This window comes from Lutzomyia longipalpis, chromosome 1 (genome assembly GCF_024334085.1).
Source record: "Lutzomyia longipalpis isolate SR_M1_2022 chromosome 1, ASM2433408v1".
In the NCBI taxonomy this organism is placed as follows: domain Eukaryota; kingdom Metazoa; phylum Arthropoda; class Insecta; order Diptera; family Psychodidae; genus Lutzomyia; species Lutzomyia longipalpis.
In genome coordinates this window covers 8,772,412-8,797,084 of record NC_074707.1, presented here as the reverse complement: position 1 = coordinate 8,797,084, position 24,673 = coordinate 8,772,412, and the positions used below count along the sequence as shown (strand labels likewise).

The window sequence follows — 24,673 nt, the reverse complement described above, 5'->3', positions numbered from 1 at the left end:
CATTTTTTTTGTTTTCCCACCAATTTTTGGGCATAAAACGCATTTTTTGGGCTCCTGGGGCACTTATGGGTGCTCCAAAGCCCCCGAGGAGCCTCTCTGTGCGGAATTTGGGGCCCGCACAAAATCATAAAATTATCGAATTAATCGGCGCGAAATATCGATATATCGATAAAATATTGAAACTCAATTTGGGACATCTCAATATAATCACCCGCAGATTTGCTCTACAACACATAACCTCAAAGTTAAGTGAAGTGAAACAATAAACAAAACATCCCGAGCAGGAAACAAATCCTGCAGAATTCCTCAAAATGAATCCTCTAACGTGAGTATCCTGAACAAAAATCTCTCCCTGGTTTGTCTCTAACCCTTTTCCCCTTTGCAGGAATATGAAAAATGTGCTGAAGCTCAGCGAAAATGACCTGAAAGGCGGCTCTAGTTGGCATGATCAGTACCGGAATAGCGCATGGATATTCGTCGGGGGGCTTCCGTATGATCTCACGGAGGGTGATGTGATTGCTGTGTTCTCCCAGTATGGAGAAATTGTAAATATCAACCTGGTGCGGGACAAGGTGACGGGGAAACAGAAAGGATTCTGTTTTCTCTGCTACGAAGATCAACGTTCAACCATCCTTGCTGTGGACAATTTAAATGGGATTAAGGTGAGTACTTGAGGGCTCTTCTGTGTGAACTTTCGTCTGATAAAAGATTCTTCTTCTCTGCAGTTGCTGGGAAAGACGCTGAGAGTGGATCATGTGAGTGACTACAAAGCTCCCAAGGACAATGACAAAATGGACGAGGAAACGCGACTCCTTCACATGGAAGGATGCGCTCCAAAGCCCCAGATTCCCGTTGAGATGCTCAAGAAGGAACACGACGCTCCGCCACAAGTGCCCGAGAAGCAGGAATTCAGCGGAAAGAAGGTGAAGAAGGAGAAGAAAGCAAAGAAATCCAAGAAAACCAAGAAACGAAAGAAGCGCAAATCTTCATCTGAATCCTCCGAATCCAATTCCTCCGCCAGTGATGATTCCGAACCAGAGAAGAGACGAAAGAAAAAATAATTCCTTTTTTTCTTTAACATTTAATGATATTTCTCTATTTTTCTCTCCTCTAAAACATTTCTTGGAATAAATTGTTAATTTCTAAACACAAGAAGAAATTAAAGTGAAATCCTCCATGAGGATAACTAAAAGAAAAAAATCCTTTTTTTGTGATTGAGTATCTCTCTCTCTCTTCTACCCTAAAAGTGTCTTCCTATTGTCGTGTGTTTTTTAAGGGAACAAAAATTAATGAAATAATACTTCATCCTATACAATAAATTTGAAGAGATTGAAGAAAATGAAAAAGAAAATCCTCCGCAGCATTAAAATCTCTTTTTTGCTTCCCTTTTCGCATCACTTCAATTTTTTTCATTAATTTTTACTATCTATTTTTTTCTTTTTTACTATTATAATGTTATCTCTCAATATTTCATTGTTCTTTTTTTTTAGCTATTTTTATAGAAATATTTTTTAACAAAAAGCCAAAAAAAATTCACGTACAAAAAGCAATAAATTGCCACTAATTTTAATTTTTTTTTCATTGCAATTCTAATTAGGAAAACAAATGCTTTTTTTTTTGGTTAACAGAAACTTGCAAAAATCTTATTTGTTCGCAAAACTTGGGGAAAAGGGAATAACTTAGTTTGAAATGAAAATTAATATTATTTTTAATAATATTCTGTTGTGAGTAAACGCGCGAGATTTGAAACGAAATATTTCAAATTAATCAAAAAAAAAAGGTACCGGAGATAATAAATTCTTCAGCGGCATGGCTCACGCACGGCGAACGGGATGGTGAGACGCCAGAGAGCTCAGAGGAAATTACTGGCCATCTGCTATCCTGTCTTTGAGTATGGATTCGGTGAGCTCACGAGGGGCGATGTGGGTGTTGCTCCACTCCTTATGCCGTCACCCTCGCAAATGTACTTTCCTGCAATTTTTTTATTTCAAATTTAAGATTAAAGAATAAAATGAAATAGAGAACATTGGGGCACATTTGGTAGCCTCAAAGTGCTTAAAAAGCAGGGTTGGGCGGTTTGTTTACATTTTTACATTTTACATGTAAACAATTCCTTTCTTTACATGCTTTTTTCCTTACATACTTTTCTTTACATTTTACATAAATAATGGTAGCAAAATATTTCTTTAATTGAAAAAAAAATGTAATTATTTTGTAAAATTATGTAAAAAGTTATTTAATTTATTCAGACACAAAAAATCTTAATCAGAGACAAAATTGTAAAGTAAATACAGATAAAAGTCAATCATAACGCGTCCAGTTATAAGAGTTGGTGTCCCACAACGTGTAAAAGTTTGTTTATGCGTTGTAATACTATTTCTGAGCAGAATTAGTAGACAAATTTGATTTTTTTTTTGTAAAATTCGGCAATTTGATGGATAAAAATGGTCATATCTATGGTTCTATAAGACCTACAGAAATTTCTTGACTAGTTTTGGAAAGGTATTAAAACAAGCTATAAATTAACAAAAATTTCAATAATTTTCAAGGTCACCTCCAAAACAGAAAATGGCGGATTTTTGTTTTACGAAAAAAAGTTTTTGGCATTTTTTGATATCAAGGAATGGTTCTAGAGGTTTCTGATGTTTTAGAAAGTTGTAGAGTTTTGCAAAACCTTTAATTTGATACCAAAATGAGCAAAATCGGACAATCCGTTCAAGAGATATAGCTCTTAGAACTTTTCAAATTCAAGAATTTTTCAAATGGCTATATCTTATAAACGGCGACATAGATTTTCTTCATTTTCGGACTGGTGAAAGATAATAAGTCAGGCTACAACATATTAAAATTTAAAAGATTTGCCTAATGGGGATTCGGAGATATTGCCCCTTAAAGTTAGGCAATTTTTGTTTTTGAATTTAGCGCCTCTTGCGGATGTTTTTGAAACTTGAAATGTTTTAGATAGTTGTAGGGCATCGCAATACCTTTCATTTGATACCAAGATGGTCAAAATCGGTCAAGCCGTTCTCGAGATATATCGAAAAAACACTTTTTGCTTTAGGCCGCCATATTTGCTAAACCGCTTGACCGATTTTCAAGTATGAATTGTTGATGAAAATGTCTCACTGAGCCCTACAACATACTAAAATTTCAGACCTCTAGCTATAAAGGAAGTGGTTGGCGGTATTTCAAAATGGCGGATGGCGGCCATCTTGGATTTTGAAAATGCGAAAAAATGAAAATTTACACCCACATTTCTATAGAAAACTTCAAACCGGAAGTCTCTATCTGTTACCGTTCTCGAGATATAATGCAAAGTTCGGGCCAGACCCCGGCAGGCCGGCAGGCCGGCAGGCCGGCCGGATCAAAAATTTTCCACCACCAGTTTTGGAATGTGGGTTGTCTGAAACGTGCTCATACCAAGTTTGAGCCCGATCTGAGGTGGTCGGTTTTTCGGACGATTACAATACTTGGTGTTGGCCACGAAGTGGAACACCAACTAATTAATTTGTTAAAGATTCGTAAATTCTCATACTTTTATGGGAAAGTTCATTTCTATTTTTGTTAAAAATTTCTTTTCAGCTCTATTATTATGGAGAAAATTTGTTTAAATTGAACTCATTCCCTTTCTTCAACCTCCATACTTCCCTAATATATAATTTTTTTTAATATAGGCTTCTATGTACACTTTACCATTGATCTCAAATAAACTCGTAATTACCTATCATAGTAATTTGAGCTTTAACTTAAAAATACGTTAAAGAAAGCTTTAACCCTTTAACGTCCAACGTGAAACATAAAAACATTGAAACATGCGCTGTTTTATCGCGATTTTTATTCTATGAATTTTTTTAGAGGACTTTTCTCACTCAGAACGTCTTTTTTGACCCCTTATGCGTGAATATGATGCATTTGTAACATGAAAAAACAATTACATTCATAAATAATTGAAAAAATAAAATGTTTCACGTTTGGGTCAGCGTATGACCCAAAAAACCTTAAAGGGTTAATGATCGCGCATAAAGTGAGAAAGGGTATTTTTTTTTATCGAAATAGGAAAAATATCAGTTTTAAAATCATTTAGTGAGCTGTAAGAACATCAATAGAATGAAATCCAGGATATAGTATCATCAGTTTCTTTACAAAAAGGAAATTTTTACATATTAATATATTGACTTAAGTTTCTTTAATTTTTTTTAATTTTTTATAATATTTTAACGGATTTCATTTAAAAGATGATTTCCTACCTAAAGGAGTTGATGTGAGAATGTACGAAGGATGATCCTCTATCGCAGAACAATTTTAACCCATCTCATCTTGTAGGGGAACATAAAAAATAGAAGAATCGCGAGAGAAACTCCCCAATATCCACTGGGATCACATAGAAAAGTGCAGTGAAAGTACAGTCCGGGAAAACATAACCTCAATTTTGGAACACCATTGAAATGAATAGGAAGACCTTTATTATGTTCGACCAGCGTTGCATCGGGACCTCTTGAGCTTCTTTATAACCTTCCCAACCTTTCCTGCCTACCCGGATGAAGATTTGAATGATTTTTGCTTTACAACTTTTGTCTTTCCGGACTTCAAAAACTTCCGACACTCCAAAAGAAAAAAAACTCAACAACGAGAAGTCCGGAAAGATAAAAGTTGTAAAGCAAAAATCATTCAAATCTTCATCCGGGTAGGCAGGAAAGGTTGGGAAGGTTATAAAGAAGCTCAAGAGGTCCCGATGCAACGCTGGTAGAACACAATGAAGTTCCTCCTATTCATTTAAATGTTGTTCCAAAATTGAGGTTATGTTTTCCCGGACTGTACTTTCACTGCACTTTTCTATGTGATCCCAGTGGATATTGGGGAGTTTCTCTCGCGATTCTTCTATTTTTTATGTTCCCCTACAAGATGAGATGGGTTAAAATTGTTCTGCGATAGAGGATCATCCTTCGTACATTCTCACATCAACTCCTTTCTGACCAATCAGTAATTTTGCATAAATATTAAGAAATTAAAAACATTTTAATAAAATTGACAAACTTTTTACAAATTAATTTTTCTGTTAATGTAAAACAACTTTTTGATTTAAAGACTTTGAGTTAATTACTTAAAGTAATTTTAACAAAGAAAAAAATCAAACTTTAGGTTTTTTCCGCTCATATTCTCCCTCAAATATTGTTTTTACAAATTCTTTACATCTTTTTTACACTTTTGTATACTTTACATATAATTTACATGTAAAATGTAAAAATAATGTAAACAAATAATTTTACATGAAATTGCCCAACTCTGATAAAAAGAACAACAAAATTCCCCTAAAAATTAATCAAAAAATAATAAATTTATTAAATTGCAAAACTCACCGGAAACAAATCGCCTCTTGACAAGTGAAAGCCGATATCCGGGCCCGGTGAGTTCAAATTCAATCCCCGACAGCGTTGTCCCTTCGCAATTGAACTGCGTCTGCAGAATGGCCGGGGTTGATGGCCCATTGGCCACCTCAAGGCGTGCCCTCAGCGTACCCACCCCATTATTGTCCGAATGCTGCGAAATATCCGTGAAATTCCACACGAGCCTATTGGATTCCCCCAACCAGGCTGAATGGGGCTTCGATTGAACATTCCGCACACCCCCGTCCACGGGAACGGTGATTGAGATGTTCAACAGAGGCGTCGGGGCTGCCATGGCGTGGCTATTGTACTTGTAATCAATCTTAATGTCCGTATGCGTTGGCTCACACTTCCAGTAGCACACCAGCTGGAAGGGGCACGACGACGCACCCGTCTTGGGGCGCATCTGATACTTGAGGATGTCCACATTGAAATAGGACGCCGTTGGGTTTTGTTCCGATTGCCGACGCAGCAATGCCGTGAGGGCGGGCATGTTGAATTCCAACGTTGTACTGAAGCTCGTCGATTGGAGTTTATCGCTGCAAAATTATTAAATTAATTTCAATTTTTTTTTTAACCCTTTAAGGTCCGCGATCCATGTAGCGAGCTGATTGAATGAACTAAAAATAATTTTTATGGGTTTCTTTAAGCTCAAAAAAGACATTTTTAGCAAAAAGAATCACAAATCAAACATTTTTTGCAAAAACCTAGTCTTGTCTTGTACCAATTTGGACTCAATATTTAAAAATTACCTATATGGGAACCTGGGGTAAAATGATGAATTTTTGGGAGATAATTTTCCTGAGTTCCGTGGAAATATTTGACATTGTTCTTGACAACAATCTTATAGCAAATTTTCCGGGCTACAACTTTGTCTCAGACAATTTCTCTCTATCTCAACGGGAAAATGCTTTTTCAGTCCATTTTTCAAACCCTTGCACTTTCATCATTTTGCCCCAACCCTGGGGTAAAATGGTGAATTGCGGTTTTTTGTTTCCTAATCTTAATTTAATGAAATTATTTTAGCAAGGCACTATAATACCTATTTAGAATGAGACATTTGTGTACCAATTAAAACTTTTTTTTTTAATAAAATACAGAAAATAAAAAAAAAACGTTGAATTTAAAAAAATTTCTTTTTCTATTTTTTAGTTTATAAAAATTGGTAATAGTGAGTGATCAAACATCCTAAATTGTATATAATAGTTATACTGATTAGGGACAAATATTTTTTTCAAAAATTTAAAAAGTTATTTTAAAAAACACCAAATTCACCATTTTGCCCCAAGCGGTACTTTTTACTATCAGTGTTTTACGGGAAAACTCGGAAATTTTTTTCGGAAAATTCAGATTAAATTCGTGTTTAGCAATAGTTACTCTGTCTAAAAATGCATTTGGATCAAAAAAAATTGCAGAGAATTTCGCCAAAACTTAATTTGTAGTTGAGAGGTCAAAGTAACTTTGAGGTTAGAAAAATTTGTTCTTCAAATAAAAGCCAAAATATTTCATCAATTATTATAAAACTTTGTAGGCTTAGGCAGGGGTATAAAGTGCAACTACTGACAAAATTAGACAGATTAGCCCCCACTACTTCTTGAGATATTTTAATTTTTTTTCACATTCACCATTTTACCCCAGTTAATGAAGCCTTTGGGTCAGCGTATGACCCAATGGACCTGAAAGGGTAAAGACACAAAAATGAGCATAAAAAAGAATCCTTACATGGTGACTAATTGTTTATTAGGGATGACATTGTCGAGATTCTGGATATTCTTGATGCGGAAGCCCAATTTAGCTGGATTGGGATTATTTGCAAAGACCCCAACAATTCCAGCTGGGAAGGACAGCATCATATCACCGGACATCTTTACCTGGCACCGACTTTCATCACTTCCACTGCGCAGAAAGAATAAAAATTATTAAAATGTTGTGTCTTTTGCACGACCATCACTGTTTGGCACACTGAAAAGAAAGGAGAAAACTCACCGAAAATAGGCATGAATCATCTCATGGAAGGCCACAGCCAATGGAATTGTATCTGATATGCCGATTGTGAGTGGTGATGGACCACGTGAGGATCCAATCCCAACTCCAGCAGTACGAAATTCGAGACTCCCCACACTGTCTGCGCGGGAGATTGTTGAGACAGCTGAGGGGCTAACTCTGCCACGTCCTGAAACACCAAGATAAATGAAGAATTAAAAGATTTTAATTGAAGAGATTTAGCAAAATAATGAACCTACCAGCAGCTTCTGATCGTCTCGACGGTGGCCGAGGGATGGCAATGCTGCTGGTGGACGTTGGTGTGGGTATTTGGCGGCCAAGTTTGGTCAGAGTGGCCGAAGGCGGTGCAGATGTTGTGATATCCTCAATCTCCGAGAAGACATCGCCTAAATCTGCGTATTTATTGCTGAAAAAAAGTCCATTTTAAGCCCTAAATTCTCTCCAAAAGAAAAACTTCAGAGAAAATCTCACTTGGAGCTGTTTGATGCTGAGAGCGTTGGACTCTGCAACGGTGCATAGGGATGCGTCGTGGTGGGCGTTGAGGCATTCGAAGCAGCCGGACTCTGTGGATGATGCTGCTGAAATGAAGGAGTATTCCCCTGTAAATCACCCCCATATGCCCTCCTCTCAACACCACCACCACCACCAAATTGCTGTGACAATGACTTTGAGCGTTTCATGCGGACATCAGCATTGTCGGCTGTACTAAATGTCTTCCTCCCCTGCTTATGAGCGCGCACCCCCCGCCATATAAAGCATTTTCCAATGATTTTGATTTATTTTTTTTAAAGATTTTTTTTTGTTCAAAGAGCGAGCACAACCACACATATAAACAGAAATGAAGAAGCCAGATCAGATGGACACACAAATTAGGCAGAGACAGGAGATAGATGACACAGAAAAAGAGAAGAAAAACAGACATAAAAAAGAATTTGAGCATTTTTGCAACACAAAAAAAAACAAATAGAAAAAACAATAAAAAACAATTCCCATGAAGGCGAGAAAAGTTCATTATAATAAAAATCCATATTATGAGATTTAGAAGACTAACAGAGTACGAATAATAAAAAAAAACTCACAGACAGTGCCCCACCCAATGGGGAGAGCGATAAATTCTCCACCGTGGCACGCAATTCATCCACACTGGCCGAAATGGGGGCCGTTCCATTGTTCAATGGCTTGATCTCCACGTGAATCTTGCGGTCACGCTCGTTGTCATCCGAATCGCTGTCCGAACTTGAATAGAATCCACCTGTTTGACCAAAAAGAATCAACAATTTCAACCAACCACCTCTCATTAAAATCTCTCCCGCCCAAATTGGGAGGCTTTATTGCATCGCTAATTAGCTTAAAACAACGACCAAAATGTCCATTGATCAGAAGATTTATTGGTAAAATTGTTAAATTCAATTGCAAAATTATCTGATTAATATCAAATAAAGAGGATTTGATTGAATTTTAAACACCTAATTTCACAGTGAGGGTCAATTGAACTGAATAAAATATTTATTCTTACAAATTTTCAAAACTTAATTTGTAGATAAATCAGAACTATAAATTAGAAATAAAGAAAAGAAGATTTTTTTTTATTATAGAAGAAATAATTAGCATATTGAAAGCTAATTTATTTAAAATAAAATTAAAATAGAGACTCAAACCATTCTTGTTAAAAAAAATCTAAAACTCTTTCAAAATTTAATTTTTGTCTGATAGAATAATTTAATAAAATTTTACATAATTTTTATGTTTTTATTAAAAAAAAAACTTTTAATGAGAGCCGAAAGCTAATGCAAAAATTAGACAGGGGAAATCATCTTTAAGATAGAACCCATTAAAATTTAAAAAAAAAAGTTAAACAGTCCCTTGCAAAATTTTACAAATATTTTATTTCTTTTTAATTCGAAAATTATGTTTCCTTTCATCCAATACTGAAAAATGTATAAAACTTTGATCTTTAACACTTGGAGGATCGAGATTTCTAACCTCAAAAGTTTGACCTTCATTTTCTCTCAAAAATATTTCTTTTGACGATATTGAAGTAATGGTACTCCCCTATACACAGATGTAGAAATTATCACGAAATTTTAAATATATTTTAGCTCTGTAGCACTTGAAAAAAGTCAAAGTGGCCACTTTGGCCATCAAAATGCTCCGGGGTTAAACAAATTCTGAACTGATATATAGCTGATCGCGACATATTCAGTAAAACATTACGATCGATTCTGTTAAAAATCTTTTTGGTTCTTTTCTTTTCTTGCAATTCGTCAGTTTATAAGATTTTTGATTATTTTTTTGTTTTTTTTTATCAATAAGATTTTTAAAATTCTATGAAAAATCTTTTAAAATTCTGACAGTTTATTCTTTTCTCTAATCGTGTTTTTAAGAGAAAAATACTTTACATGGCTCTTTAAAGATCTTTCTGATTATTTCTTGCACACGGAAAAAAATAAATAGCCAAGGTAGACACAAAAAATATTTCTCCCAGCTATTTGGCGTTAGAATATAATAATGTCCAGGGTAGAAATGAATTATGTCTCTCCCAGACATTTGAAATTTCTAGCTCAGAAATTTTAGAGAAAAATCAAAACATTCAAAAATTAGGTTATGGGATGGTGTTGTTGACTTTCACTGAAGAAGTGCAATTTTCCTGTGGACCCATTTACATTAAAATCTCATGATTTGTCGGAAAATCTCACAGTTTTCCCAGTGATTTATGAAAATGACCATGTTATGTGAGTATTATGCATGTTCTGTTCATGGTGGTTCCTTCCGTGGATTCATTCCCATTGTTTCTCAGATTCGCGACGATCTCAATGACCTTCTCGCGGAATTTTTTAACATTTTCCTGGACATTTTCAACCAGATTGCTCTCCTAGGAGTTACTGAAGGTTCTCCTGAGTGCTAAGTTCATGTGAAAAATGACAAAATTTGTGAGGAAGTTAAAATTCTTTTTTGGCCGAGAATAGAGCTCTAAGTGGCTCACATACAAATTATACGTGGTAGAGACATATAAGAATTTCTGGCTCAGAAATTTGTCAATAACTGTACCGTACAACTTTTTTTTCCGTGCAGCAACAAACTCTTTCTTTCTCTTTCATGGAATCACTGGAATCACAATAGACAGATTTAAATACATTAACATTAACTGTCAAAATCTTACAACGATTTTTAACTAAAGTGACCCCATTGTTGCAAGAATTTTTTGAAAATATTTTTTTAAAGACTAATTTCTTCTGTGGTTCGACGTAGCTTCTTATTTTTCTTTCAGGGAAAAATTTTACAAATAAATCAAATATAAATTCAATTCAATTGCCACCCTCTGTGCTTTTCTTCACACCAAAATTCTCATATAATTTACCTTCACACTTTATTCAAGAGATAATTATATGGTGAATGAACTAACCTTTTTCGCTGTTTGTGAGCGTCTCCCATTTGGGCTCACTGGGCTGCACACTGTACCCATCCTCATCAACTTCCGGCGTGGCCGTTGGTGCGATCAAGGAGGGTGATTTGGACACTTGGGCGGCAGCGGCACTATTTTCCGACTTTACTGTCTCCTCCTTCTCATCGCTGCAAAATCAATACACGAACAAGTGAAAGGCAAGAAGAAGAAAAAATATCCAATTAGGCCTCAAAAATTAGAACTTTTCAAGATTTTTTTTTTGCTACAAAATAAAAATCTAAATTTAATTTTTTTGTGCAGTGAGACATTTACTTATCGGATATTTTCTCGTCTTTGTTGCTATTCGTCTCAGCTGAATCCTTTTTCTTCTTCACCTTCTTCGTCTTTGCCTTCTCACGGCGACTCCTGAGGAATCCTGAAACTGCAATGCAAAATAAATCCACATCATATTATTTCTTCTTTATCTTTTCTTTTTTTCTCTAAAATCTTTGTTTTTGCACGCTAAAAAAAATGTGAGGTGAGAAAATAAATAAAATAAAATGTAAAAGATTTTTCTTTTCAACAAATCAGCATCAATTACTGAAGGCATATAAAAAGATAAAGAAAAATTAGATTAAAAAATAAATAATAAAACAGCAGCAATGATAAATAAAATATTGGATTATAAAAAAAACTAATAACTTAAAACTACTTTTTATTTTAAATTAAAATTACCCAAAAACCAAGTTGAAAAATATGAAGAAAAACTATAAAAAATGATTTAAATGGGAAGACGAATAAATTAAATTTTTAAGTATTTTATTTTTTAATCAGATTTTGGAAGGATTATTGTTGGGATAGTAGCGCAATTTTTTTGGTAGGGCAGAACCAACGAAAATTAAAGAACAAGCACAAAACTTTTTTTTTCTTATCTTTCCACTTGACCTGGAGGGCCTACAAAGTCCGTTCTTTTGGCAGCCACATCCCTCCTCCAAATCAAGCAGTTTTAACACAGATTTTTTTTTATGTTTAATACGTATGGAGTGGGTGGTACTGATGAGCTCAAATAAAGGGTGAAGAATGTTTATTTGTTAAACTTTGATGATGTTTTTTTTTTCGCTCAAACTAAATTAATAACTAATTTCGCTGGGGGTAGCAGAGAAAAAATACTTCCCGCCCACATATATAGATTATGTGATAAAACACAGAGAAAAGAATTAGAAAAAAAGGTAGGTAAATAAATTAGGAGGATGAGAAAGTCAAACTAAAAAATAATCACGAAAGAAGCAAAAAAAAGAAAGAAAATAAAATTGCATTAAGTTCACAACACCAAAGCAAATAAAAAATCATTCTAAATTGCTCTAGTTTCGAGAACAAGAACACCATATTGAGAACAAATTCCATTTAAAGCTTAAAAAATTCTATAAGAGCCAGCACACAACACCAAAGCCATTAAAAGCAGTGCGACAATATTTTAAAATCAATTGCTTAATTTCCACACTCATTTTCTTCTGTTTTTTTCTTCTCCTTCTTCACTACTTTTCAGCAACTTCAAGTATCTTTATTAAGGAACAACAATTAAAGAACAAATAAAAGTCTCTTTCTCCCAGGCAATGTGGCCGCACGCATTAATAGAAAAATAATAAAGAAACCAATCCTCTTCTACATTTTTTTTGTCTTTTTGTGGTGTCATCAATCAAAAAAACAAACCGAAAAACTAAACTGATTAAAAAGCAATATATGCGCTCTGTGCAAAATAGAAACACCTTCTAATAAAAGATAGGCAGAGAGCTGTACTTGTATGTGATGTAGATGGTTAAACCAAGGGTGAAAAAGAACCACAAACCGAGAGAGTCGGAAAGTGAGAAATAATTAACAAACCATAGAGAAATTGCTCATTTATCAGCGTGTATGATCCCGCCAGAGACTAACAACAAGAAAACATTTATCACAATGTGAATTAAAATGTGTAGTAAAAAAAAAGAAACATCGCCACGCTATTTTGCTGTCTTGTACTGTACATGGGGCGTTTGAAAAGTGTGTGGTGCTTAACTTGGTAAAAATAAATGCTTTTAAGGGCTGTCACGTTGTCAGGTAGAGGCCGAATGAAGGGAGTTTTTCATGTAAATTATTCCGTTTGCATCATATTTCTTATGAGAATTACTTTTCTAGCCTAAAGTTAACTCCGTTAAATTTAAGAAAAAATTAAAAATGAGTTTTCAAAATCAAAGGAAACTTTCCCATAACTTTTAATGAATCAGAGTAATTTTGAAAAATCAACTTTTAATAAAAAGGGCTTCTTCCTTTCTTTTAATTCCTTTATATTTAAGTCATTTCATAATTTGTTAATTTTAATCAATTATTTTAATAACAAAACATGGCAAAAAATCGCATTAGTGACGTCATTATTTACATTTTTAAACAAATATTTGCAGATTTTTCCCGGCTTATCCTGATTAGAAAATAAAAAGTCTTTTTGACAATTTCTTATTCTTTTTTAATTTTTCTTCATACAAGTTTTCCTATGCCGTAATTGTTTCTTAAAGTTGAGATTTTTTTTTTGAAAAGCGGATAAACTCCTTTTATAAAGCTTTAATTATCCATTTATAAAAATTGTTTTAACAAGAAAAAATTTAATATCTAACTCAATCTGAGTTTAAAACGAAAAGTTTTGAATTTTTGTTTTCGAATCTGGATCAATAGTTTCCTTAATATATTTTGTTAAATAAAAATATTAAATAGAGGAAAAGTTCAATTTTTAAAAATTCGTTTAATCCTGACATTGGGTTGTCGCATAACGTTCCGGAGTTTTCTCATAAATTTTCACTTTTTTGTGCGTTTTAATCCGGATAAATAATAGATAAGCAAATAAATTTCGAATCTTAGGTTTTTCTTGTATTTTATTGGTAAATTTTAATTAAAATTCAATCATTTCCGTAACTTTAACAATGCCGAATGTCAATATTTAACTTCTTCTATCACTAAAAAAATTTAAGGAAATGTTTTTTTTCACTAATTTTTGCCTATTTGGTGAACGCTCACAAATTCATAAAACTTCAAAGATTTCCCAGAAAAAAAACAGCCCACACACTTTTCCAACGACCTCAATGGCCCGGAAAAAGTTTGAGACTCAATAAATTTGAGAACACGTTGTGGAACTTTATTAAATAATAATATTTTCGCACCAAATAATTTTCTTCCTTTTGAGGAGGAAAAGTCATTTAAGCGCATGAAAAAGCTTTTCAATTTTCCCGGTAATTAACTCGGGGAATCCTCAAAAGTTTAACGTCCTTCTTTTGCTTCTCTTTTGCAAAGTGAATTTATTGACGTTGACTTCCTTTATTCGATTTGAGCTCTTTTCTTCCTCTATATGGGTTTGTTATTCTCTATCCCCGGATATTCTTCCTTACAAATATCCTCTGTTTGCCCCTTCACCTTTAACCATAAAATTTTCCCTTTTGCGTCCTATTTAGCGGAAATGAAAGTTTTTCCTTAAAAAAAATAAACATCCATTTTTTTTTTAAAGCCAGGCATCTGAGGGAAAGGTTTGTTTGCGATTTAGGTATTGTTTTCTTGGGGGAAAAATCATTGCATTAAGATCAGAAAAAGGGGAGAGATAGGAAACACAGACAAATAAAGAAAACCCATCAAACTGCAAGCATCAGAAAAGAGAAGGTGTTGTAATAAAAAAAATTTAAAGACATGTGAAAAGTTAGAAAGGAATTTAAGGAATAAAAAAAAACAAGAAAAATGATTTTTTTTTGTAAAAAACGGAAGAAAATCATTACATTTGGATCCCCTTAATGGATTTCGGCCGATTTGTGTATTGCTTGCCGTTGTTGGTGGAAATTGTGTCTCAGCCGTTGGACTTGTCGGTGCTGACAAGACTTCAATTGATGGAGAATCACGACTATCACGACTCTCGCGACTTCCTGCAAAATATTTTTCCAAGACAACGTTGAGAATTTTCTTCTCAAATTATTCCCTCTATTAATTAAATTCAATTTAATTTTTTTTCACTGCCTTTTTGCATTTTTTTTTCAGGCAGAGAAGCTTTTTTTTTGTAAAAACAAATGGTTGTGTATTTTTGTGCAACAATTTAATACACAAAAGGCACCACAAATTAAATTTATTTCTCAACAGAGAACACTAAATAAAAATAATATAAAACACAAATCTCACAGCAAGATTTATTTCCTTTCTCATTTATTTTTTTCAAAAAAAAGAAAAAAATATGCAAAGTTTTGTGTGGAAAATTTTGCAAAAAAAAATGAACTCTTTAGAGTGAAAAAAAATTATGCTTCACACGACAAAATGTGCTCTGTGAGAAATTCAAATCACAAAACTCTCTGCAAAAATATTTAGGAACATTCTTTCTTCTTATAAATTTTCTTCTCGTGGAAAATACAGCAATTGATGGAATATTAATACGACAAAAAATACGAGTAAATGCTGTGAATTAGTCGGCGCAATATGAGGGGCAGCATCTTGATTGAAAATTTGCATAAATGTTGAAGGCATTTCTAGCGCATACAAGAGGTATGTTATGGTGTGACGAGAACTTGAAGTGAGTGAGACAATAACTGCATTGTGATATTCTGCTTTTAAACAATTCTCAATTTGTTCCAATTTAATCCAATTTGTTGAAAATTCCACCCAAAGTCAAATACAGAAAAGCATAATAAATTGATTTGCTAACTTCTGCAGTCTTGCTCTACATACAGTACAAGGTCACTTTCTTAGCTGCAAATTTAGCGGGAAAAATATTGTTGTGAAGTTTGTAAAGAAAATTTACGAATTAAAATTCCTTTTTTGTGAAGAAAAGAATTTTTCTTAATAAAAAAAATTCTAAAATAGATACTTTCACTTACGCGTCAACATTTTATTCAATAAAATCGCGTAAACTGATTATTTTTCAACAATTCGTTAGATCTTTGATTGAACAGAAGAAAAGCTTCACACGACCGACGCGAGTAAAATAATCAGACTAACTAAAAAGATCTAATCTATGACTCTTGCAAGTCAATTCTGCATGGAAATCAATCGATATGAATCATTTTCAACCAATTATGAGCACTCTGTCTCTTTAGTAATTAGCATAAAGTATGACTGATGGAAAATTAATCGAAAAGGGGATTGAAAAAGGCTTTAGTCGGTTTGCTATCGAATTGAAGGGAAAAAAAGCTTTATTTCAAATAAATTTTAAATGTATAGGACTGAAATTTTAATTCCTATATCTCCTTTGGTATGCTAGATATTAGGAAAATGAATTAAAAGAACACTGAAAAGCTCCTTAAAAAACGAGAAAAAAAATCTAAATTGGAGCTGAAAATGATTTAAAAAATGTCCAAATACTTTTTTTTAAAAAAATCTTAAAAATACTTTAAAAATTACCAAGATTAAACTAAAAGCTTTTCTTTTATTAATACTCAAACTTATCCTTAAGATTTGATTTATTTCTGTCCTGTTTTCTCATGTTTTCAATGTCAGTATGGCTAAAAATTTTAATATATTTCAATCAATAGAATTATGGATTATTAATTAGACTTATTTTACTCCTTAATTACTTTTTTTTATTCCCACCCCTCCCTAAAGGTCTTCGGGTCTAAATCCTTAATTTATGTAGTTTGAATGGTGGATTGCGGTCGGATTGAAGTTTATGGTGTGGGTGGGCACGGTTTTCGACCTTCAGCAGTTTCTCAAACACAATATGTTCTGCAACGTTTCGAAGGTTTTATTCCTTCATCATCAGGCAGGAAATTGAATTGGGAAAACTTTGTTAAAGAATTTGTAAAACTGAGCAAAATGTGGAGAAACAAACGTTTAATGGAGCGCATTTGGGAAGACATTTCCTGCCTGATGATGAAGGGATAAAACCTTCGAAATGTTGCAGAACATATTGTGTTTGAGAAACTGCTGAAGGTCGAAAACCGTGCCCACCCACACCTTAATTTATGTTTAAATGAATTAAATATTTCTATTATGTATTGATTATTTAACTCATTAATTAGATCCTGAAAAACTATTTTCTTTTCTCTTTAATTTTATTTTAAACTTTCCAATAATTAACCTATTAAACGAACTCAAAATTGATTTTCTTAAACTTCTGAAACCTCAACTAAAACCTCAAAATCAAAGTATTTAATACTACAGTTTTTCGATTAACAAATAAACTATATAACTACTTCATGAGTAAAAATCCAAATATTAATGAAGATAATTTTAAAAGCATGCTCAGGACCTTTACAATGAAAGAAACCTTCATGGAATGATTTGTGAATTTTCCCTCTCGCGTCTAGATTTTTTCTCTGCTATGCTCGCATTTGTCAACCGTTGTTATTTTCTGTTCATATTTTGTATTATATTCAGTGTATAGTCTCACATTTTGTAATTTTATTACTTGGGGCATCAATAAATTTATTATTATTATTATTATTAAAAAAAAAAAAAAAATTAAATTAATTTTGCGATCTTTCTGCGTTTTTGATAAAATCTTTTCAAAATAAAACGAACCATTCTCAACGTCTTTAAATTTTTATAATGAAAAACTTCACATTTTCCTCATAAAACTCTGCAGCATCAAACAAACCTAACGAACCTAACAAGCTCCTTCACCTTCTCTCTACCCACTTTCACTCAAACATTTGACGCACATTGTAGCTGAGAGGAAAAAAACGACAATTTAACTTTTAATAAAATCTCCCAGAAAACCATTAAAAACCATTTTTAACGCATCTCTAACTTCATTTTCAAACCTCAGTCAGCACAAAGCTTCAAAAAGTGGAACAGACTTTCCCCGTTATGAAGAAAATTCAGAGCATATAAGAAATCCTCAATGGCAGTTATTATCTCCTCGGTTGGAGTTATTGCGTAAAACATTGAGTAACAATGAGAAGGCAAGAGATAAAAAAAAAAGCACACATGAACAAATATTTTGCGCTGATGGAAAGTAAAATGCAATTATTTTTAGCAAAGAAGATTGAAGAAGGTTTTTTTGTGTGTTTATATGGAGATTTTCCTTTATTTTTTCACACAGAATTGTACTTTGGGGATGATTTTGAATATTTCAACGCTTTTCCCTTTCTTTTAGGAACTTTTTTTATGACAAATTTTCCTTTTTTTTACGCAAACTTTGATGACTGAAAATGACATATTTGGTGAAGTTCTTGGTCTAAGAATAAAAGATGATGAGAAAAATTAATTAAATAGGTAAATTACTAAAGAAAGGTGTTGTGTGTGTTGACGAGAATTATTCTAATAAAAAAATGATTGTTTTTATAAAAATATTATTACAACAAGATAATTAATTAATTAAAAAAAAATAGATTAATAAAGAAGAGATTATTGACAAATAAAATGATGATCATACCCTGGGAATTAGACATGAAGAGATTGAGAAGGGAAGTAGTGCGGCGGGAAGATTTTTCTTTTGGCTGCTGTGTCTTTTGTGGCTGTTGCTCTTGCGCCTGTTGCGCCTCAGCGACCGGCTGTGCCGCCCTTTCCCTTATCCTACTACCAATTGCCTTTAAACTACTATCCCCAATAATCATCTTCCCTCTACCGGATTTTGTATTTCGCATACTTGGTACAACTGACGCATTCGGCGAGCCACGTGCCGCCTCTCCGCCCTGCACACCACCCTCCTTACTCCCGCCATCCTGATCATTCTGACCACCACCACCACCCCCGGCTGTCGTCGTCGCGGCAGCACCCGACGATGCCGACGACGGGGATGCCGTGCTCACGGAACTCGACGCCGCCGCCGCTGCTACAGCCGACGACGACGACGACGACGATGTGAACCAATTGCGGAGATTTATCTCACGCTTCGGGGGTGCCGGTGCGGGCGTCGTGGGGCCCATGCCGGATGCTCCTGTTGTCGCTGTGACCGCTGTCCCAGCTCCACCACTCGGCGGCACCTCCGCCACTGTTACCGTATTATTTACTGTGTTTGTCGGTGGTGTGTTATGTGTAGAGGAGGAGGATTGATTAGCTGCACTCGTTGGCCAATTCATCAAATCAAGCTCAACAATTTCTGCAAGACACGAGGGTTCTATTTTTGGTCTTTCTTTTTTTTCCGCCAATTTTTTTTTTTCATTTTCTTCTCACAGAAAAAATTAATAATTATAAATTGTTATTAAAAAATACAAAGAAAACAAAACAAACAAACAGAGAATCACGTGGATGAAACACATGCCAAAGCTCTTCTCATCATTTTTATTTAATTCATCACATTCGCAGACACGAAATGTTCACATAAATAAAACAAATTCTTCCACCAACGTGATGGAAAGGCATTGAGGACAAATTGTCCTTCTTCATGATCCTTCTTTTTGTTTTTTTTTTTTAATTATTTTGTGAACAATCCATAATATTGTTCTGTCGACGAGAATTGAAACAGAAGTAGAGAAAAATGCAATAAAAGCAATGCTTTGAATTTTAAAATTTTCAAACAAATAATATTTTTATTTATTAACTAAATAAGAACTTGATTGTTTAATGAAATCACTTTTTTTTATTACAAAATCAGGTAATAAATTTTTAAAGATGTCTAGGATAAATTAAAATATTGAACTGTAGGTAGTATGAAAAATCTTTCCTACCTATATAAAAAATTTAAAATAAAAACTTATTTGTCTAAAAAAAATTATAAGAACTTGTAACTTTATTTATCTGTTTAATTAAAACATTAAATTAAATTTGGAGCTTTGTAAAATTTATATTTTTAACCAAAATAAATTAATAATGATTTTCAAATGTATGATTATTTTTTATTTAATTAAATCATTGCCTTTAATGCATTATTATTCCTTGCATAAATGCGTTAATTTTCTCCTTTTCTGCACCATTCAACAACAAAAATTAATTTAAGACTAATATACAGAATAATCTTTTGGTTGATAGGGCTGTTAGAATTTAAGATAAATTCTTGAAGAGTTTTTTCCTCAATTTAATGAAAAGCTTAGAAGGTACCTAGTCTTTATTCTGTATCAAATATTTTCATTATTATATCCTTTAATTTTCTTCAAGGACTGTTAAAGAAAAATCTGGATTATGGTAAAAAGAACTTTATAGTACATAGTCAAGACAAACAGACTTACCATAAAATCTGTATTTTGGATTTTTAATTTTAAAACCGTATCAAAGCTGAGACATATTGTTTTGCTATAAATATTAGTTGATGTTCTATTTTCTATTTAATTTCAAATTCAAAAATCGTATGAACTAATGCAGCTTAGCAAAGAAATGTAAATAAGTAAATTTGGAGATTTGATTGATTTGTTGTTTTTTTTTATTGTTTTAAAATTAATAATTCAAAACACCGATTTTATGGTAAGTCTGTGTCTAGACTATGTGCCATAAAGTTCTTTTTACCATAATTCAGATTTTTCTTTGAGAATCCTTGAAGAAAATTAAAGGATAAAAATGAAAGTATTTGATACAGAATAAAGACTATCTTCTAAACTTTTCATTAAATTGAGGAAAAAACTCTTCAAGGATTTATCTTAAATTCTATCAGCTCTATCAGGCCGACGATTGATCCGTATATCGTCAACGTGACTTGCTTGTTTACGTAACATTTTTTATTTATTTAAAATTCCAACGTCTACGATATTCTAGAGAAGAGAGAGAGAGATATTGACTTGAAATTAAAACTAAATAATATACTTTTCCTCCCATTCAGTGCCCTAGAAACTTTTCACATTTTACCACGCGTCCATTTTTGATGCAAAAAATAATACTCTTTGAACCAAATTCACCTCAATTACAAAGTAATTTATTAAATAGGAAAAACTCCCCCAATCAGAGAAAAGAATCAATTTTCTGCTTATTTTATCATTGTGGAGTTATTTGAATTTCAAGTGCAAAATACACAAAAATTGCCAATACGTGCAAATTTCACGCTGCAATGCGCACCCAACCGTTTTTTTTTCTTTCTTAATCTATCTATTATATAAAATAAAACATCGAAATGGTGCAGAAATGGAAGAAATTCCACGCTATTTTGCTTCTTCTTTCAATATAGTAAAAAAAAAACGATGAAGGAAAATTTTGTAATTGTTAAGCAATTATTTGTTATTGTCTCTCGATCGAGACACAAATAAACAAACAAAAAAAAACGCACACACTCAAGACGAAGAGAGAATTGTAAGTTAAAGTAAAAAAAAAACTTGAAAGACTTTTCATACCAATGTGAAGAAGAATATAAAATGTAATAATAAAAAAATAGAGAGGTAGGTAGGAGGGAAATAAATGGACACAGAATGGGAAAACTTATGCAGTGAACAATGCAGAAAGTTGATAAAAATCGCGGGCTTATTTTTCCATTGCTCGTGTCTTGTGTGAGTGTGTGTGAATGAAGAAAAAACAATGGGGTGTGTCTTTTCTCGCACAATAAGAATTAATAAATAAAAAGGAAACATTGCAGACAAAAATATAGGGGTTTGAGTGCGGGTGGGTGACTGGGCAGGGGGTAGGGGATGAGGCGGTAGCACTAACCTGGCTTCTCGAGTCCCGTGTATTTGTTGAGAACAAACTGCTCAAGGAGTTTGTCCACTGTCATCTCCACAAATTGACGCTTAAACTCCGTGTGCACCTGTCCCACCATATCGTGATTTGTCTGCAGGAGCTCAATGTAGGTGGTGAGGAATTCACGCATCTGCTTGAGATGTGCCTCCTCAATGTCCTGGAAGCGTTTACACGTGCTCGTCATACGACGCTCAAATTCCATTTTAATGGGATTGTGCTTCTCCACGAGATTCCTGTAGTCATCATGTTGCTTCCGGAGCTTTGTCTCCGCCTTCTCGAGGTCCTTTGGTGAACAATTATCCTTCTTCAGCTTCTCAATTTCCTGCATACGACTCGTATACAGTTCCTTTGCCTTCTGCACAGCATGCGTGGATGCTTGCATGGCTTGAACAGCTTCAAGTGTTCCAGCTTCCTCCTCTTTCACTGCCTTATGCTTTTTATGCAACTCCTCAGCGTATTTTGTAATATCCTTCACCAATTCCGTAATTTTCTGCACCATTTGCAAATGCAACGACGACAGGCGCTCAGCTGAGCCCTTCAGCACCGCCCAGACGGGTGCAAATGTCCCATGAATACATCCCGACCCGGCTTTATTGGCCAGCTTTGTCATCATCTTCGAGTTGCTCTCCTCAATGTTTGAGCGTTCTCGGAAGAAATCCGTCATCTCCTTGCTGGCCACCAATCCGTACTTCATGTTGTGATACAGAACATCGAAACCGTTGTTCTTCTCACCCTGTTTTGTGCAAAAAAAAAAAACATTTCACGATAACTGAGCTTGGGGGACTCAAACGATATGCTCGCGCCGGAAGATCTCGTCAAATATAGGAGGAAAAGAAAACAAGCGTATGAGATAGCAAAATGCCTCTGCAGAGAGATTGAAAGCCAGAGAAAGATAAGCAATACGTCCAATTTTATCGGAAAGCTGGAGCTCTTAAATGGATTTATTTCGAAAAATCATCGCAATTCACAAAAATTTCTTTCTTTATTCTCTCTTTTAGTTTTAGCCGCAAAGCCTACGCGAGGAATCTTTTGGCTTCAAAAAAATACCCAAAATTGCTGGGGACGAGAGATGATCGTTTGTGCGCCACCGGAAGGGCAAACAATGCTCTACCCGCGTTGTATAGTGAAGTGATTGCGTTAAAGGCCAAGGCAAATCATGCGGAATGTTGACTCAATGTTCCTCTCAAAATTCCCCTCAAGTGATCGCAAGTTTTTTTTTCGACTATCTTTTCTAGTTCTCTTCTAGCTTTAGGGTTTGTTTTTTTTACTGTTGATAAATTCATTTTGAAAGTGAATTTTAAAAAGATTTTTTAGCTTTCTAATAAATTAAAAAATAAATAAATATTCAAATTGATTAAATGAATATTTAATTGAATCTGAGATTATATTGTTTGAAGCATAATTTTGTTCTTTAGAACGATAGATAGAGAACGTTTAAGAAAAATAATCATTCTAATTAAATTTTATAAATCAATTTCCCTAAAATAATGCATGATTTTTTTTAATTTCACAAATCATTTATTTTTTTAATCTTTATTCGAATCAATGCCTAACATGAAAAGAAAATATTTTAATTTTTTAAACTTCATTCTATGACTGATGAAAGCAAAAAATAAACACGAAACGTCAGATATTTTTAGAGAAAAAAATTAAATTTAATAGCCGAGAGGTATGACAGGTTCGAATCGTTCCTTCGTTTAGTTATCTGATTGATGTTGGTTCAAATATAATTTATTAATTAAAATGATTTCTTTTAAAGCTAGAAATTTTATGAAAAGTTTCTAACCGTAGTAATTGATTAAATTCACAAATTTTATCATAAAAAATTATCTGATCCCGAAATTTCAAACTTTCAATGGATTTTAAATAATTTAAGAGTCTTTTAGTAATATTTAATGTTTCTCTTCTTTTTTTAATGAATCAAAAATTAAATAATTTTATCAACAATTTTAAATCTAAAAGAATAACGAAATAAAGTATTTTTTGAATAAAAATCTTCAAATAAAAATTTCACATAATCCAATTGGATTGCAATTGGATCGCAAAATAGGCAAAAATAGAGGATCAAAAAGGAAATCCTTTAATCTCTTCCTGCAACTCCTTCAATGCATAAATCCACGGATTAAGGACATTGACTCTCCCATCCATATTTGGAGCCTTACAGCAAGCCCCCAAGTTCCGAGAATTACTTCAATAAACGAAGGCCTAACAGACCCAATTCCAGCGCGACCTTGTCCTCTTCCCTCCTCCGTACGAGCCGTCTGCCCAGCAATTGTGGGTTATTATCGAGCTACACGGCGTGTCAACAGAGACACAATCATCCCACACTGCTGGTGAGGAGGAAGAATAAAACGCCCAGCATTCCGCAGTGTACTTTGCCAAATTACATAACGCCCAGCTCGCAGGGAGGGTGATTAAGCCAGTTAATTGATGGTACTCACCCAGAAGTAATCGTTGAAGTCCACCGTCATTGTCAATGTAGTTTATTTATCACGCACTGCCCAAGAATTCAATTTGGATCCAATTTATTATGCACTGCAACGCCCGTTCCCGGAATTCTTCTCTCTCGTTGCGATGGGATGAGGGTATCTATCTCTGTGTTGAATCTCACTCAATTTGGCATGAGGATGAGATGTAAAAGAAGCCTCCTTGTCCCTTGATGAAATTCCTCACAAAATTCACTCCCGGACAGGTAGAACAGGCTTTCCCGGACAGGTATCCCCGCACTTAATTAACAAAAGAAACAGCCCCCTTTTTCGCGCACTCCACGATTTCAATTTAACAAAGCCCGCATACACGGCAACGAGGTTTTTTCCCCGAGCAAATGCCTCGCCCCAGAAACTCCAAGGCGCCCAAAGAATTGGGGGGACAAACAACAGCGGAGTCCCCAAAAAGAGGTGACAGGTGGACAAAAAAAACACTCACAAATATTTTCCACTCAAATCACCTCCCTGGCACTCCCTTCACGCACAATTTCACGCAATTTCACCGCAATGAACCTCCGTGCACGCCCTTTTGCACTTTTCACGCACGCAAATTACATTTTTCGTGGGGAAAATGCAATAATTCACTCGCGGACTTCTTTCTCGTTTGTCACAAATTTTTGCGTGAGCGATTGTCTGTGGAATGTCTTTGGAATTTCGTATTGGGATGTCCCTGAAGGGGCTACTGAGAAGTACATTTTGTATTGATGTGTCCTAACGAAAATTCGAATTTTCTCATTTTCAACTGAATCTCTACTTGAAAAATCCCGGAAAATTACATTTTCGCGATTCTACGAAATGAAAAAAGAAAGGAAAAATAGGAAAATGATCAAAATAAAGAATTTTATGGAGGTGAAAAGATGAAAAATCATCTCTTAACTCACTCTCAC

General features: G+C 34.0%; 3 protein-coding genes across 18 annotated transcripts in view; 1 reads left to right on the top strand and 2 right to left on the bottom strand.

Moving 5' to 3' along the window:
* Positions 1-24,673, bottom strand: part of LOC129787507 (C2 domain-containing protein 5) — a 970,947-nt gene that overhangs the window by 901,493 nt on the left and 44,781 nt on the right. The window lies entirely within an intron of this gene.
* LOC129787891 (RNA-binding motif protein, X-linked 2-like) lies at positions 223-1,159 on the top strand. Its single transcript, XM_055823731.1, has 3 exons — positions 223-325; positions 386-662; positions 726-1,159. The coding sequence occupies exons 1-3, from the start codon at positions 312-314 to the stop codon at positions 1,059-1,061; spliced, it is 627 nt and encodes a 208-aa protein (XP_055679706.1). The 5' UTR covers positions 223-311; the 3' UTR covers positions 1,062-1,159.
* Positions 1,066-24,437, bottom strand: LOC129787446 (F-BAR domain only protein 2). 16 transcript variants are annotated; one of them, XM_055823028.1, is made up of 13 exons: positions 23,742-24,437; positions 21,271-22,033; positions 18,140-18,805; positions 14,559-14,702; positions 11,104-11,212; positions 10,792-10,958; positions 8,468-8,640; positions 7,860-8,110; positions 7,628-7,794; positions 7,371-7,557; positions 7,107-7,280; positions 5,358-5,923; positions 1,071-1,971 (listed from the first exon to the last, which is right to left on the bottom strand). In XM_055823028.1, exons 1-13 carry the CDS (start codon positions 23,769-23,771, stop codon positions 1,877-1,879), a joined length of 3,492 nt encoding a protein of 1,163 aa, XP_055679003.1. In that variant the 5' UTR covers positions 23,772-24,437; the 3' UTR covers positions 1,071-1,876. The 16 variants fall into 16 exon arrangements, with proteins under 16 accessions (XP_055679047.1, XP_055679003.1, XP_055679019.1 ...); XM_055823044.1 differs by having other exon boundaries at positions 7,860-7,966; XM_055823062.1 differs by having other exon boundaries at positions 7,860-7,963.

Excerpts from the sequence above, each read along its gene's own strand:
- LOC129787891 (XM_055823731.1), top strand. Across the intron at positions 663-725 it reads ACAATTTAAATGGGATTAAG|TTGCTGGGAAAGACGCTGAG; the intron begins GTGAGTACTTGA and ends TCTTCTCTGCAG.
- LOC129787446 (XM_055823028.1), bottom strand. The coding sequence starts at position 23,771 with ATGACGGTGGACTTCAACGATTACTTCTGG. Across the intron at positions 18,806-21,270 it reads CACGGGACTCGAGAAGCCAG|AAATTGTTGAGCTTGATTTG; the intron begins GTTAGTGCTACC and ends CGTGTCTTGCAG. Across the intron at positions 11,213-14,558 it reads TCCATTAAGGGGATCCAAAT|TTTCAGGATTCCTCAGGAGT; the intron begins GTAATGATTTTC and ends TTTGCATTGCAG.